The sequence below is a fragment of the Moschus berezovskii genome, chromosome 8 (genome assembly GCF_049115385.1).
Source record: "Moschus berezovskii isolate FMDL1 chromosome 8, NW_MosBer_1.0, whole genome shotgun sequence".
Taxonomy (NCBI): Eukaryota; Metazoa; Chordata; class Mammalia; order Artiodactyla; family Moschidae; genus Moschus; species Moschus berezovskii.
This window is the reverse complement of record NC_142467.1, coordinates 71,567,329-71,582,945: the sequence shown is the minus strand read 5'-3', so window position 1 is coordinate 71,582,945 and position 15,617 is coordinate 71,567,329. Positions and strand designations below refer to the sequence as shown.

The 15,617-nt window shown below is 38.4% G+C and overlaps 1 protein-coding gene across 1 annotated transcript; it reads right to left on the bottom strand.

Moving 5' to 3' along the window:
- Positions 1–3,536: 3,536 nt before the first annotated feature.
- On the bottom strand, positions 3,537–4,496 carry OR2C3 (olfactory receptor family 2 subfamily C member 3). The gene has a single exon (XM_055430314.1). It carries the CDS (start codon positions 4,494–4,496, stop codon positions 3,537–3,539), a length of 960 nt encoding a protein of 319 aa, XP_055286289.1.
- Between the last annotated feature and the right edge of the window lie 11,121 nt (positions 4,497–15,617).

Here is a 15,617-nt window from a genome sequence, read left to right as displayed (position 1 = left end):
ACACAAACATTTATTTTTAGTACATTTTATTTTTTTGCTAATGCCAAAGCTTTGTATTAAAATAAATAAATAATAAAATTAACAAAAAACAGTATTGTACTGGCATAAAAATAGCAATATAGATCAGTGGAATAGTGTAGAAAACCCAGAAATAAGCCCATGTGCCTATGGTCAATTAATCAATGACAAAGGAGGCAGGACTACACAATGTTGGAAAGATAGTCTCTTCAGTAAATGGTGGTGGGAAAACTGAATAGTTACCTGTAAAAAAATGAAATTAGAATATTCTTTAACACCATGTACAAAATAAGCTCAAAATAGATTAAAGGCCTAAATGTGAGACCAGATATTATAAAACTCTTACAGGAGAACATAGGCAGAACACAGTTACATAAATCACAGTAATGCATTTTTAAAAATCTGTTTCCATTATTGGAGTAATGGAAATAAAAGCAAAAATAAATAAGTGAGACCCACTTAAACTCAAACACATTTTGTACAGTAAAGGAAACCCTAAAGAAAATTTACAGATAACTCACAGAATGGGAGAAAATATTTGAAAATGATGTGATTGATAATGGATTAGTCCCTAAAATTTACAAACAGCTTAAGTGGCTTAGTATCACCAAAACAAATGACTCAATCAAAAAATGGACAGAAAGCCTAAAGAGACATTTCTCCAAAGAAGATATACAGATGGCTAAGAGACACATGAAAAGATGTTCAATATTGCTAATAATCAGAGAAATACAATTCAAAATTACAATGAGATATCACCTCATGCTAATCAGAATGGCTACCATTAAAAAATCCCCAAACAACAAATGCTGGAGAGGATGTCGAGAAAACAAAACCCTCCCACACTGTTGGTGGATATGTAAACTGTACAGCCACTGAGGTGAACAGTATAGAAATATCTTAAAAAACTAAAAATAGAGCTACCATATGATTCTGCAATTCCTCTCCTGGTCATATATCTGGAGAAAAATGTTGTCTGAAAGGATATATTCACTCCAAGGTTCATTGTAGCATTGTTTACAATAGCCAAGAAATAGAAGTAACCTAAATGTCCATCAACAGAGGAATGGATAAAGAGAATGTGGTGCATATATAAAAAGGAATATTATTCAGCCATTAAAAAGAATGAAATAATGTCATATACAGCAACATGAATGGACATATAGTCATACTGAGTGAAATAAATCAGGCAAATACCATATGATTTGTTAATATGCACAATCTATAGAAAACAATACAAAAGGACTTAATTACAAAGAAGAAACAGATTCAGACTTAGAGAATGAATTTATGATTACCAGGATAGAAGGGTAGGGGGAAGGATAGTTAGGGAGTTTGGGAGTAATATGTATTTAAAATAAATACACTGCTGTATTTAAAATAAATAGCCAACAAGGACGTACTGTACAGCACAGGGAACTCTGCTCAATATTATGTGACAATCTAAGTGAGAAAAGTATTTGAAAAAGAATTAATACATGTATAACTGAATCACTTTGCTGCATACCTAGAACTAACACAGCATTATTAATAACTATATTCCAATATGAAATAAAAAGGTAAAAAGCAGTAAAAGTAATATCAAAAGTTATTTTTCTGTCTGATCAGCATGTTTCATCACAAAAATGTTAATATTATTAACTTTCCAACACTGTTTTGAGTTTTAAATCAACAAGTACTGATTGTGAACTTGATTCATCTTTTTAGAGCAGCATTGTGTGCTATTTTTCCTAACCTCCAGGAATGGATCTCATTTTAGGAATGAATAAATGCATGATTGGACATGTGAGAAAAGTAAACATATTCTACTGAATGAAAAAATAACTATATTTCTTGTAAACTGAAGGCATAGAGTTGAATAACAAAGTTGATATTTCTGTAATTAGAGATAAATCTGTATAGTATGTTATTGATGAAATCTCTAATTGGCTGGAAATCCAGCTAAAAGTTCTGCTCTTGAGATATTTGTATCTTTGTATTCCTCCTCCTGAAGCAGTATGAATTTCTTTTTGCTCACAACATTTCTGGCACCAAATGTGTGAGATTATTCTACATCAATAACCAATATTCCAACTCTCAAAGACCAACTGTATATCTGATAATTCAATTTAATTCTGACACTAAGTACACCTGAATTTAACATCAGACCCCACTGATTTAAGAGCAAAGTTCTGCACAAGATCCCTCCCTCCCCACCAGGCCCCAGTTCAAAAGTCAGTTGCAAGTTCTAGATTGCCACAAACCACCAGCTGACTATAATCATAGATTGCCAGGACCCATCCTTTGGTCAGGTTAAGTGATTTCCTAGAATGACTTACAGAACCCAGGGAAATATTAAGTGTAATGGTTTATTATATAGAATATAAATGAAGAGGTACATGGGATGAGTCCTGAGCGAAGGAGTTTCTGTCTCTGCAAAGTTTGGGGTTCACTACCTTTTTACCACATAGATTTATTCACCATCCTGGAGCTTTCCAAATCCCAGTGTTTAAGGTTTTTATATAGGTCCATTGCATAGGCATGATTGATTAAGTAAAAACTGACCATTGGTGCCTTAATTTCTAGCTACTCCCCCTCCCCAGAGGTTGGATGTAGGGCTGAAAGTTCCAACCTTCTAATCATATGGTTGGTTCCTCTGACACCCAGACCCCATCCTGAAGCTATCTAAGGACTCTAAGTTGAGTTATTTCATTGTCATAAACTCAGGTATGGTTGAAATAGACTTGTTATGAATAACAAAAGTCATTCTTCTCACTGATATCACTCAGAAAATTCCAAGGGTCCTAGAAGCTCAGTGCCAAGACTCAGGTATCTATTTCTTATTACATCACAGGGGATTATAAGAAAAATGGCAAAGATTACTATGGATAAATATGCTAGGCTTATATATCAGTCTAAAATCTTGATTTGTTGTTGTTCAGTCGCTCAGTTGTGTCCTACTTTTTGCATCCCCATGGACTGCAGCATGCTAGGCTTTCCTGTAGCATGCCAGCCTTCCCTGTCCTTTACTGTCTGCCAGAATTTGTTCAAACTCATGTCCATTGAGTCACTTTGTAGTTATCTAACTGCTATGAGGTCAATAATATCTACATCACTGAATCACTACAAATATTGGGGGGAAAAGGCAAAGGACTTCTCACAAATTAGGCACCCTTAATGGCAGACATTCTGTAAAATATTAACAAAGTAATATATAGCAATTAACATATGCAGCTACATAAACAATTTACAATATCATAACCAGCATAAATATCATACATATAAAACTATATAGACAACCAAACAATATAATTATGAACAAAAAATGAAAACAGAAAATACTTTATCTTTATCTTGGCCTGAAAACAGTATGAGTACATCCAACTCAATTTGTCACCTAATTTGAGCTCAAGAAATTTTGTACAGAGATGACATCCCCAATATTTTGCGCATCCAAATCATTTATTTCTTTTTCTGTCATTTAAAAAAAATAATTTTGATCCCTTTGAACCAGCTTCCTCCTCACATGTGATGAGTTTCTAAATATCACCTCGTGTACCTCCAGAACCACAGTTCTCCAATACAATGTGCCTAAGTGCCTTCTTCACAGTCTTGTTCCTTAGAGTGTAAATCAGGGGGTTCAGCATTGGGGTGACCACAGTGTAGAAGAGGGCTACAAGCTTACCTTCCTCATGAGAATTTCTCTTGGCAGGCTGGAGATACATGAAAATGATGCTCCCGTAAAACAGAGCCACCACTGCCACGTGGGATGAGCAGGTATTGAATGCCTTTCTCCACCCTTCTGCTGACCTCATCTTCAACACAGCCCAGGCAATCTGGCTGTATGAGACCAGAATGAGACCCAGAGGCAAGACAACAAAGATAAAGCTGGCCACATACATCTCTACTTCATTGAAGCTGGTATCCACACAAGCCAGTTGCATAATGAGGGGCATCTCACAGAAAAAGTGGTCAATGCGATTGTTCCCACAGAGAGGCAGGAGCATGGTGAGTGTGGAACCTACCATGCTGGTGGTCAGACCCCCAAGCCATGAGGCAAAAGCCAGGCTGCAGCAAAGCTTTGGATGCATGATGACAGTGTAGTGGAGTGGCCTGCAGATGGCAGCATAGCGATCGTAGGACATGACTGCCAGAAGGACACATTCAGTTGCCCCCAACCAGTGGGAGATATAGAACTGGATCACACACCCTCCATAGCTTATGGTTTTCTGTGGTCCCCAGAGATTGATCAGGAGTTGTGGGATGATGCTTGTGGTGAAGCTAATGTCCAGGAAGGAAAGGTTGACAAGAAAGAAGTACATAGGAGTGTGGAGATGCACATCCATGCAGGAGACCACAATAATGATGCCATTTCCCAAGACAGACAGCACATAAATTCCCAAGACAAAGATAAAAAGGATGGGTTCTAGAGAGGGTCGTTCAGAGAAGCCCAGCAGTATAAAAACTTCTGGAAAACTTACATTGGCTATTTCCATCATACATTCAGCTAAAGGTAGGGCAAACAGGTCGGCTTCAGGTGAGTGGGGGTCACAGGGTATGAGGCATATAGTGATTATATTAGTTAGCAAACTTTAAACATAAATTTATATCCTTTGTTTCTGAAAGCATCCAAACAACTGTTCCATGGGTAATGATCCATCAACTTTGAAGGTCAGTTTGGAGTATGTGCCAAGTGACATGGAAATATGCATAACCTGGGGAAAAATGGACGCATGCAAAATTCTTGTTACTGAGTTTTTATTGAAATTTTACTTGTAGTAATAGATGTGGGATCAACCTAAATTTTTAGAGATAAGATTTTTATTGGGTGGAGGATGGAATTCCATGTGATGAAACACAGCACAGGTATTAAAATTGAGCCTTTGCTACTTCCCTACTCATTTAGTAGCCACATGAGTTCATCTTGACATTTCTCCTTCTGTCAAATCTCACAAACATGGGCAGATTTTTGTCTTATTATTAAATATAGCCAGCTTGTCATCACTTCTCACCACCTCTACTGCTTCTACCTTGACCTTTGCTGTTATCATTTATCACCTGAACTGTTGCTGTAACATCCTAGCTTGTTTTCCTGCTTCCTTCTTACTTCCTTTCAAAGTATCCTCAACACACTATCCAGAAGATTATGTTAAAATGTAATATGATCATAATTGGTTCACTGCTTTCTTATCATAGAAAAAGGCTTGCAGTGGTTTTCCTCCATGGTAGCCACATGCTCATATTCCTCTCCTCCTTAAGGTTGTTTTTAAAAAGTCATCTTTAACTGAAAGTTTCCCTCATTGTGTTATTTAAAATTGAAAATAACAGCTCTCTCCCATCTCTCTTATCCCTTTTCCTGCTTTATATTTTTTTGTCCATAGTACTTATCTTCATAGAACAAATATTCTAATCTGCCTCACTCCATTACAGTACAAATTCCATGGACATAGGGCTTTCCGTTACTTTATTTTTGAGTTCTCAGTGCTAACTCAGTGTCTGAAGCACAGAAGTTCCTTAACTGACAGTCATCAAATCAGCAAATTATGAAGCAGTTTTGTTAAAATGGTGTGTGAGCATGATAAAAGAACTAACGCAAAGAGTCGGACGCGACTGAGCGACTGAACTGAACTGAAGGTAAAATAAAGGTATCATTGAGGGACATGATGAAGGAGGAAATGGCAACCCATTCCAGTATTCTTGCTTGGAGAAGCCCAGGGATGGAGGAGCCTGGTAGGCTGCCGTCTATGGGGTCGCACAGAGTCGGACACGACTGAAGCAACTTAGCAGCGGCAAGAGCAGCAGAGAGACATGAAAGTGCAACCTCAAGCAGTGCTCTCAAGAAGGAACATTTAAAGCTGTCAAAGTCATGCACAGCTGACCCAGACTATGCCTTCCTCTTATAAATGTTGAATAAAACAAACCAGAACTGAGCACGGACAATGTGTGAAGTCAGAAGCCCTCTTAAACGGAAACAGACAATCACTTTGCTTCAGGTATCTGAAAAGTTTTGGAACCTTTGTTTACAAACATATGAAATTTTTCTCCCCTGGTTTTTGAAAGGAAAAATAAATGCATTATAATTAGAGTTCATTCAAGTATGAAGATCTGAGCAGCTATAAACTCAACTATCAACGCTTTTAAAATTTCAGGGAGGGAACTTATCCATCTCTGTAACTGGAAGTTGACCAAGCAAATAAATTGAACACATGTTATGCTTACAGTGTTTTATAATACATGTAGAATTTCCCCATGTATTTGTAGAAATGGGGCTCAGGGAGCTTCATGCCTTTCCCAAAATTCAGGCACAAAACTTGTACTGGTTTGGACTTTACTGAGCTAGAATGCTGAGAAAATCATCTGTATACATATAGTACACCAGAGCAGTACTGAGCCTCTGGAAAAGCACCAGGAAGAGGATTCTGAACCCCTCCAAATTCAGTAAGCATAAAGAGTAGTTTCATAATGTGGATGTGGGAGAGGAGAGGTGAATGAGGATAGTGCTGTGCAACTGATTCATGACACAATAAAGTAATTACCCCATATAAAGAGTCACCTCAGATGAATTGATGAGTACATAGAAAAGTAAAAGGCTAAACTGAAGACGGCATTGTCTCTCATGGGCTTAAGTATCCCTACTGGAGATAAGAAAATTTTATTAACACACATATTAAGAAAATGCGTGACTGTCACCAAAAGATGGGGATCAGAAGTTCACAGTCATGAAGTAATAGTTTGGTAGAATTTTTGAGAAAATGGAGATCTTAGTGTTAATTTGATTCATGTCTAGAAATGCTCAGTGAAGTGAAAGTCACTCAGTCATGTCCAACTCTTTGCAACCCCATGGACTATACAGTCCATGGAATTCTCCAGGCCAGAATTCTGGAGTGGGTAGCCATTCCCTTCTCTGGGGGATCTCCCCAACCCAGGAATCAAACTGGGGCCTCCTGCATTGCAGGCGGATTCTTTACCAGCTAAGATGCCAGCCTGGAGAATTCCATGGATTGTATAGTCCATGGGATCGCAAAGAGCTAGAAATGACTGAGTGAATTTCACTTTCACTATAGAAATGATCAATGGCTTACTCAAAGTCCAAGGGTTGTTCAATGCAAGTACTGGAGTTATACTCAAGCAACCAGATTCTTAGTACAAAAAAAAAAAAATCAAAAACAAAACAAAAAAACAATTCCCAGTAAAGGAAGAGGTTTGTTCATTCAATGATTCACCAAAACATCACAATAAAAAATCATTCTTGAAAATGTGACCCAGCCCCAAGTTCTGTGACATTATGACAAAGAAAGATAGCGTGGTGAGAGTTACAGGGATGAGTTCAAATTTTGTGAGTCAATTATGTCATCACAAATTCTACCCCTGAATTTATCCAACCTGCTAATAAGCCAAAGACCCCAAAAAGAGCAAATCGACATGGTGCAGTGCTCTCAAACTTAATTAGAATGACCAGAAACTGTATGATTCCAGTTTATCTTAAATATCATCAATAACAAATAAATCTGAGAATATCACTTACTGATGGTAAGCCAGCAGTATCCTCTCTCTCTATGCAGGGTGCAAATATTGTATAACAAGTAGTATTTTATTTCAATAATTAATAAGATCCATTAATTCAATACATATGGCTTTAAAAAGTAGGAGAGTTGGCAAGGTATTTTGATGGTCTAAAATTGCTGGAAATCTCCAATTCAGTGATGGTAGGTGTGCTAGATTAGCTTCAAATGCATATGTGAGGGCAGTCTTAAGTTTTAAAATTAGAATAGGTTTAAATTAGAGAGAAACACGTGTTTTTTCCTAAGAAAGGTGTAAGCAAAAGAAGTGTGAATGATTCACAGAATTTTCAGAATGAGAAATATATGGCAGTCCCCAGAGATAAAGTGTGTCATAAAACTAATAAAATTGCAAGACATTCATTTTATCCCCCGGAGCATTCAGGAAGGAGGCAGAGTGTGATTACATCAGGGGAGTGAAGTTGGAGGAGAAAAAGCTTTGGGGATTTTCTTCCCTATTGAATAATTATAATTCTACTAGAATTTCTATACACATAGAATTGTTCACATTGGACCATTCTCTTTTCTCTTTCTGATGGTTGTCAACCACCTACAGGAGAGATGCACCTGTATAAACTTTGTATCCTTTGAGTCACTATATTGGTATCAGTTACAGCAGTACATCTGGTGTAAATAGTAGTAAAAGAAAATTAGAAAATTTTGTGAAGAAATAAAGGAATTATGTGTATAAAAAGAGAAACATAGACACTACTGAGTTTTTATATGTTTATCACTATGTTATTTTCCAGCCTCTCACTACTTATTGCTCCATAACAACAGTATGTGGTTGGTACTATTACACAGTTTTACAGATGAAGAGAAGGAGGCTCAGAGAGGAGAGTTAATTGAATAAAGTCACATAGTCACTAAGTAAGGAACCAGGTCCTATAGCAAGTATGACCTGACCTCATACCAGATATCAAAACCCTGTGCTTCATGTCCTTTCCTTATTATCTACATAGAGGACTTGGTCCTACAAAAATGTGAGTTCTTCTGACATTAATTTAAACTCTAGCTCACTACCAGAGTCCCGATAAGATACTGTTTTTGAGTAGCAGGAATGGAACTTATTGTGACATTTACCATAGTAAAGTAAGTATAGGAACAGCTATGAAATTTCTGAATTTGAAAAATAGAATAATGATATATTCCTTGCTCTACTAGCCAAGAAAATATTCTATTAATCCACAGTTACTGAAAGTGTGCTGTGAAAGTGAAAGTGTTAGTCGTGTCCAACTCTTTGTGACCCAGGTAGGAGCCTGCCAGGCTCCTCTCTCCATAAGATTTCCCAGGCAAAAATACTGGAGTGGGTAGCCATTTCCTTCTCCAAGGGATCTTTCTGACCCAGGGTTTGAATCTATATTTCCTGCATTGCAGACAAATTCTTTACTGTTTGAGCCACCATGGACACATCATGCATAAATAAATATTAAAAGGACAGAATTGATATTTCCCAAATAAACTTATATACATAAGAAATTTAGTTTTTGGAAAATGTATAATTTCAGGATAATAGTAGAAATATAGTTAATTGAAATAAATGTGGAGAACCATTGAATAAACATTTGGAACATATTAAATATAAGTCTTTCTTTGTCCTATCATGTGCACGCGCACACACACACAGACACCGTAGAAGGGATTGAAAAGATAAGCACAACGTAGAAATCTATTAAACACAAAATAAACACAATTTTGTGGTTAGAGGACCATTTCTAAGCATATTTCAGGCTTCAGGGCATAAAATAATTTCCTCCAACGTACTAAGATAGTCTGAAAACATGAAAGTCAACCTTTGCCTGACCAACATTTGTCTTCCAGACCCCTCATCACCTGGATCTTAAGGATCTCTCAGATCTAAATTCCTATCACACTTTCCCTCAGTCCCTTTCAGCCACATGTGACAATTCCCCATCTGAAAGTCTTTCTCCTCTAAAGTCTTTGTACTGGTTACTCTTTCTCCATGAAATTCCCTTCACGCTCATGTTTTGTATCTCCCTCCCCCATTTAATTATTCAGAGCTAAAATGGCAACTCAAGAACTCCTGTCACCTTCTCCACTCTCACCCTGTTGACTATTGGTCTTGTCTTGTCTTAACCTACATTTTCTATAGGCTTGCTTATTTGATAAGCTTGTATATCTGTGAAAGGGTGACATCATTTCTCTGTTCCGCCATTTCCAGCACACAAAACAGGTTGCATACACAAAATAAGTTAAAATAATGTTTCATTTTGTTGAATAAAATAAGGACTATAAGAAGTTATAATTATATGGTTGATGGAATTTAATACACAAAATTTAAAGCTTTTGTACCACAAAGGAAACAAAAAAAATCATATCAAAAGAATAAACATCCCAATGAAAAAATTATTTATCACTTTAATAATGAAGGGAAATTGATTCATTTATAAACTACTCCTTTAAAGCAATAAGAAAATGTAAAACAATAAGAACAACAATGAAAAAAGAGGGAAAATAATTTAGTGCAGAAAGCACATAGTATCCAAAACATTTCAAAAGGTGTTAAAACTCACTTGTGATCAGATAATTGACAAGCAAAGACTAAAATGATCTACAGAATCCAAAGTTAGTGAAACTGTGAGATGTCTGTATGCCTTTCTACATGCATAAGAGTAAGAGTATAAATTTGTAGCTTCTTAACAACTTCAAAATTTATATTTCCATAAAATATAAACACGTGAACATTATTTGCTTCAGAATTCTAAGATCCATCTTCTATAACTAGTAGTCAAGTTTGCAAGACTTTCAATACATATGGATTTAATTTTGCATGTTATAATGAAATTGAGGAAAATGTTCATGGTAATTAAAATTTCAGAATACATATTCAGTTCAGTCATTTAGTCATGTTCAACTCTTTGCAACCCCATGAATCACAGCATCCCAGGCCTCCCTGTCCATCACCAACTCCTGGAGTCCACCCAAACCCATGTCCATTGAGTTGGTGATGCCATCCAACCATCTCATTCTCTGTCATCCCCTTCTCCTCATGCCCCCAATCCCTCCCAGCATCAGGGTCTTTTCAAATGAGTCAGCCCTTCGCATTAGGTGGCCAAAGTATTGGAGTTTCAGCTTCAACATCAGTCCTTCCAATGAACACCCAGGACTGATCTCCTTTAGGATGGACTGGTTGGATCTCCTTGCAGTCCAAGGGACTCTCAAGAGTCTTCTCCAACATCACAGCTCAAAAGCATCAATTCTTCGGCACTCAGATTTCTTTATAGTCCAGCTCTCACATCCATACACGAACACTGGAAAAACCATAGCCTTGACTAGATGGACCTTTGTTGACAAAGTGATGTCTCTGCTTTTTAATATGCTGTCTAGGTTGGTCATATCTTTCCTTCCAAGGAGTAAGTGTCTTTTAATTTCATGGCTGCAGTCACCACCTGCAGTGATTTTGGAGCCTGAAAAATAAAGTCAGGCATTGACTGTGGAAAATTCTGAAAGAGATGGGAATAACAGACCACCTGACCTGCCTCTTGAGAAACCTGTATGCAGGTCAGGAAGCAACAGTTAGAACTGGACATGGAACAACAGACTGGTTCCAAATAGGAAAAGGAGTACATCAAGTACTCCATAAGTACATTTAACTTATATGCAGAGTACATCATGAGGAACGCTGGACTGGAAGAAGCACAAGCTGGAATCAAGATTGCTGGGAGAAATATCAATAACCTCAGACATGCAGATGACACCACCCTTATGGCAGAAAGTAAAAAGGAACTAAAAAGCCTCTTGATGAAAGTGAAAGAGGAGAGTGGAAAAGTTGGCTTGAAGCTCAATGTTCAGAAAACTAAGATCGTGGCATCTGGTCCCATCACTTCAGGGGAAACAGTGTCAGACTTTATTTTTTTAGGGCTCTAAAATCACTGCAGATGCTGATTGCAGCCATGAAATTAAAAGATGCTTACTCCTTGGAAGGAAAGGTATGACCAACCTAGATAGCATATTAAAAAGCAGAGACATTACTTTATCAACAAATATCTGTCTAGTCAATTTTATGGTTTTTCCCGTGGTCATGTATGGATATGAGAGTTGGACTGTGAAGAAAGCTGATCACCAAAGCATTGATGCTTTTGAACTGTGGTGTTGGAGAAGACTCTTGAGAGTCCCTTGGATTACAAGGAGATCCAACCAGCCCATTCTAAAGGAGATCAGTCCTGGGTGTTCACTGGAAGGACTGATGCTAAAGCTGAAACTGCAGTACTTTGGCCACCTCATGCGACGAGTTGACTCACAGGAAAAGACTAATGCTGGGAGGGATTGGGGGCATGAGGAGAAGGGGACAACAGAAAATGAGATGGCTAGATGGCATCACCGACTCGATGGACATGAGTTTGAGTGAACTCCGGGAGTTGGTGATGGACAGGGAGGCCTGGTGTGCTGTGATTCATGGGGTCACAAAGAGTTGGACATGACTGAGCAACTGAACTGAACTGAACTGATGTGAAAATATATCTATGAAATGTTTAGTGAAAGAGCTTGCCAGGAAGTCCTGAGTTTGTTCTTTTCTGGGTTGTTTTCTCATATCTTTCATTACAACCTTGGACCAAGGAGGTTGACTGCTGAGTGTGTTTACAGTTTTTAACCATATTTTTGATACCATCTGATGTCCACCACTTTACACAGTATCCCATCCCAAGCTGAAAGACAAAGTGGAGTGTGCTGAGCTTGAAGAAATTACTTTCATTTTAGTCTGGGTGTTCCCAAGGCAAACTCTATGCCCAATGCATTTGGGTTATAATGTCAAATAACAGTAGAGCAGGACAAGGGCAGAGGCGACTTTAGCCATGAGCAGGGGTATCAGTGCTCCATCTAGCAGAGATATGGGAGCTGTACGATATTGTGATATATATATTGTAATTATATATATTATAATGTCTTAGATGACTAGACTGATAAGGACATCATTTGTTATAATATTTAAATTTTGTCCTCAGTTTCTGAAATGTTTTTAGAGCAAAAGGGAGAAACGGTTATCATTTGCAAATGATAAAAACCCCTTTCAACTAGAGTTGAGTTTGTGTAAATGGGGTGACTTTTGGAAAGTCTCTAGGTAACCACTGGGGTTTCCCAGGTGGCGCTAGTTGTAAAGCACTCGTCTGTCAATGCAGGAGATATAAGAGACATGGGTTCAATCCCTGGGTCAGAAGATAACTGGAGAAGGGCACGGCAACCTACTTCCATATTTTTGCCTGGAGACTCCCTGGAAAGAGCAGCTTGGAAGATTATAGTCCATTGGGTCGACTTGCCATGCACTAGATAACCAGCAGACTGGGGCTGGTTCTCAGAGGAATTAACTGGGTGGTTATAGTGTTGAAACATTCAGTCCTGTCCCTTCCACCATACACCCAACTCCCTAACCTCAGAAGAGAGGAGAGGGGATGGAGGTTGAATCATTCACTAAAGGTCAATGATTAAGTCAACCATGTCTATGTCATGAAGCCTCAATAAAAACTCAGAAATGCAGGCTGTAGGGGATTTCAAGGTTGGTGAACAAGAAAACATCTTCATGTCATGAGAGTTGAACGCTTCAAAATACATGGGAATAGAAGTTCCAGTGTTTAAGGCTCACCTGGACGCCACCCTATATATCTCTTTATCTGGGTATTTACTTGTAATCTTTAATATTCTTTGGAATGAGTGAATAATTAATTTAGTGAGAAAAATGTTCTCCTGAGTTCTGTAAGCCATTCTAACAAATTAATCAAACCTGAGGAGGGAGTCATGGAAACCTTCAATTTATAACTGAGTTAATTAGAAGCACAGGTGACAAGTAGACTTGTGATTGAAGCAATCCCATGAACTATAGCCCAACAAGCTTCTCTGTCCATGGACTTCTTCAGGCAAGAACACTGGAGTGGGTAGCCATTCCCTCCCCCAGGGGAGCTTCCTGACCCAGGGATCAAACCTGGGTCTCCTGCATTGCAGGCAGATTCTTTACTAGCTGAGCCACTGGGGAAGTCCCTATTTAGAAGCACAGCTGATAAGCTAGACTTGTGATTGGGGTCTAAAGTTGGGTACAGTCTTGTGGGACTGAGTCTTTTAAACTGGACATCTGATAGTATTTTCAAGTAAATACTGTCACTTAAATTCTAAAGATATCCAACATGTGTCAAAGAACTGATTGTTGTGGGAAAATACCCACACAGAAATGCATCTCACATCAGTTTCCTGATGGAAAGGAAATCATCTCATTGACTTCAAACCCTGTGGGAAGTGTGGCTTAATTTCCAGACTGTGCATGCTTGAGTTAAGCATGTGAGGAGACCCTGAGGGAAAGTTGTGGGGTATACAAAGGGGCCGGGGTGACTCAGGTTCAGTTTGCTTGGGTGAGAGAGCATCAAAACCTGTGCTCCAAAGCTTGCTGCAAAAAAGGGCAAGAGTGACAGAAGTAATCATGGGGATTCAAAGATTCTTATGTATTGGGCAAAAAAGGTGCATAGGTGAATAATACAAAAAAGTAGGTGGCTAGTTTCCAGGCTTCAACAGTATATGAACCATGAACTTTCAGAGCTTCAAACTGGATTTAGAAAAGGCAGAGGAACCAGAGATCAAATTGCCAACATCCGCTGGATAATCATAAAAGCAAGAGAATTCCAGAAAAATATCTACTTCTGCTTTATTGACGATGCCAAAGGCTTTGACTGCGTGGATCACAATAAACTGTGGAAAATTCTGAAAGAGGTAGAAATACCAGACCACCTGACCTGCCTCTTGAGAAATCTGTATGCAGGTCAGGAAGCAACAGTTAGAACTGGAAATGGAATAATAGACTGGTTCCAAATAGGGGAAGGAGTACATCAAAACTGTATATTGTTACCCTGTTTATTTAACTTATATGCATAGTACATCATGCGAAATGTTGGGCTGGATGAAGCACAAGCTGGAATCAAGATTGCTGGGAGGATTATCAACCTCAGATATGCAGATGATACCACTCTATGGCAGAAAGTGAAGAACTAAAAGTGTCTCTGGTTGAAAGTGAAAGAGGAGAGTGAAAATATTGGCTTAAAACTCAACATTCAAAAAATGAAGATCATGATATCTGGTCCCATCACTTCATGGCAAGTAGATAGGAAAACAATGGAAACAGTGATAGACTTTAATTTTTTGGGCTCCAAAATCACTGCAGATGGTGACTTCAGCCATTAAATTAAATGATGCTTACTCCTTGGAAGAAAAGCTGTGACCAACCTAGATAGCATATTAAAAAGCAGAGACATTACTTTATCAACAAAGGTTCATTTAGTGAAAGGTATTGTTTTTCCAGTAGTCATGTATGGATGTGAGAATTGGACTATAAAGAAAGCTAAATGCCAAAGAATTAATGCTTTTGAGCTGTGGTGTTGGAGAAGACTCTTGAGAGTTCCTTGGACTGCAAGGAGATCCAACAAGTCAATCCTAAAGGGAATCAGTCCTGAATATTTACTGGAAGGACTGATGTTGAAGCTGAAACTCTAACACTTTGGCCTTCTGACGAGAAGGATCAACTGATTGGAAAAGACCCATGCTGAGAAAGATTGAAGCAGGAGGAGAAGGGGATGACAGAGGATGAGATGATTGGGTGGCATCACTGACTTGATGGACATGAGTTTGAGTAAACTCCGGGAGTTGGTGATGGACAGGGAAGCCTGGAGTGCTGCAGTCCATGGAGTCGCAAAGAGTTGGACATGACCGAGCGACTGAACTGAACTGAACTGAGTTTCCAATAGGTCACATAAGCATCTTTTCCCCTTTCACTGTGTCTTAAGGACTTATAATACAAGCGAGATAAAAATTTACACTGTTTAGGAAGAACCTCCCTTACTCTCCCTCAGGCTGTGCTGCTTCAGGATGGCTCTGTTGGTGAGTCTGCATTACTTCTACTGAATGTGGTGCCAGAAATTGTGTAGAATCACTGTTGTCCTTTCAGTTGTTGACTTCATCATGAGCCACAAATCACACTTCAAATGAATTTCTTTAGGTTCTGAGGAGGATGTCTTCATTGTCAAAGAATGACAATGTCTTCATTGTCACCGTGTTGAAACTGCCTCC

Bases quoted from the DNA above. Each gene is read 5' to 3' on its own strand.
- OR2C3 (XM_055430314.1), bottom strand. From the start codon at position 4,496: ATGATGGAAATAGCCAATGTAAGTTTTCCAGAAGTTTTTATACTGCTG.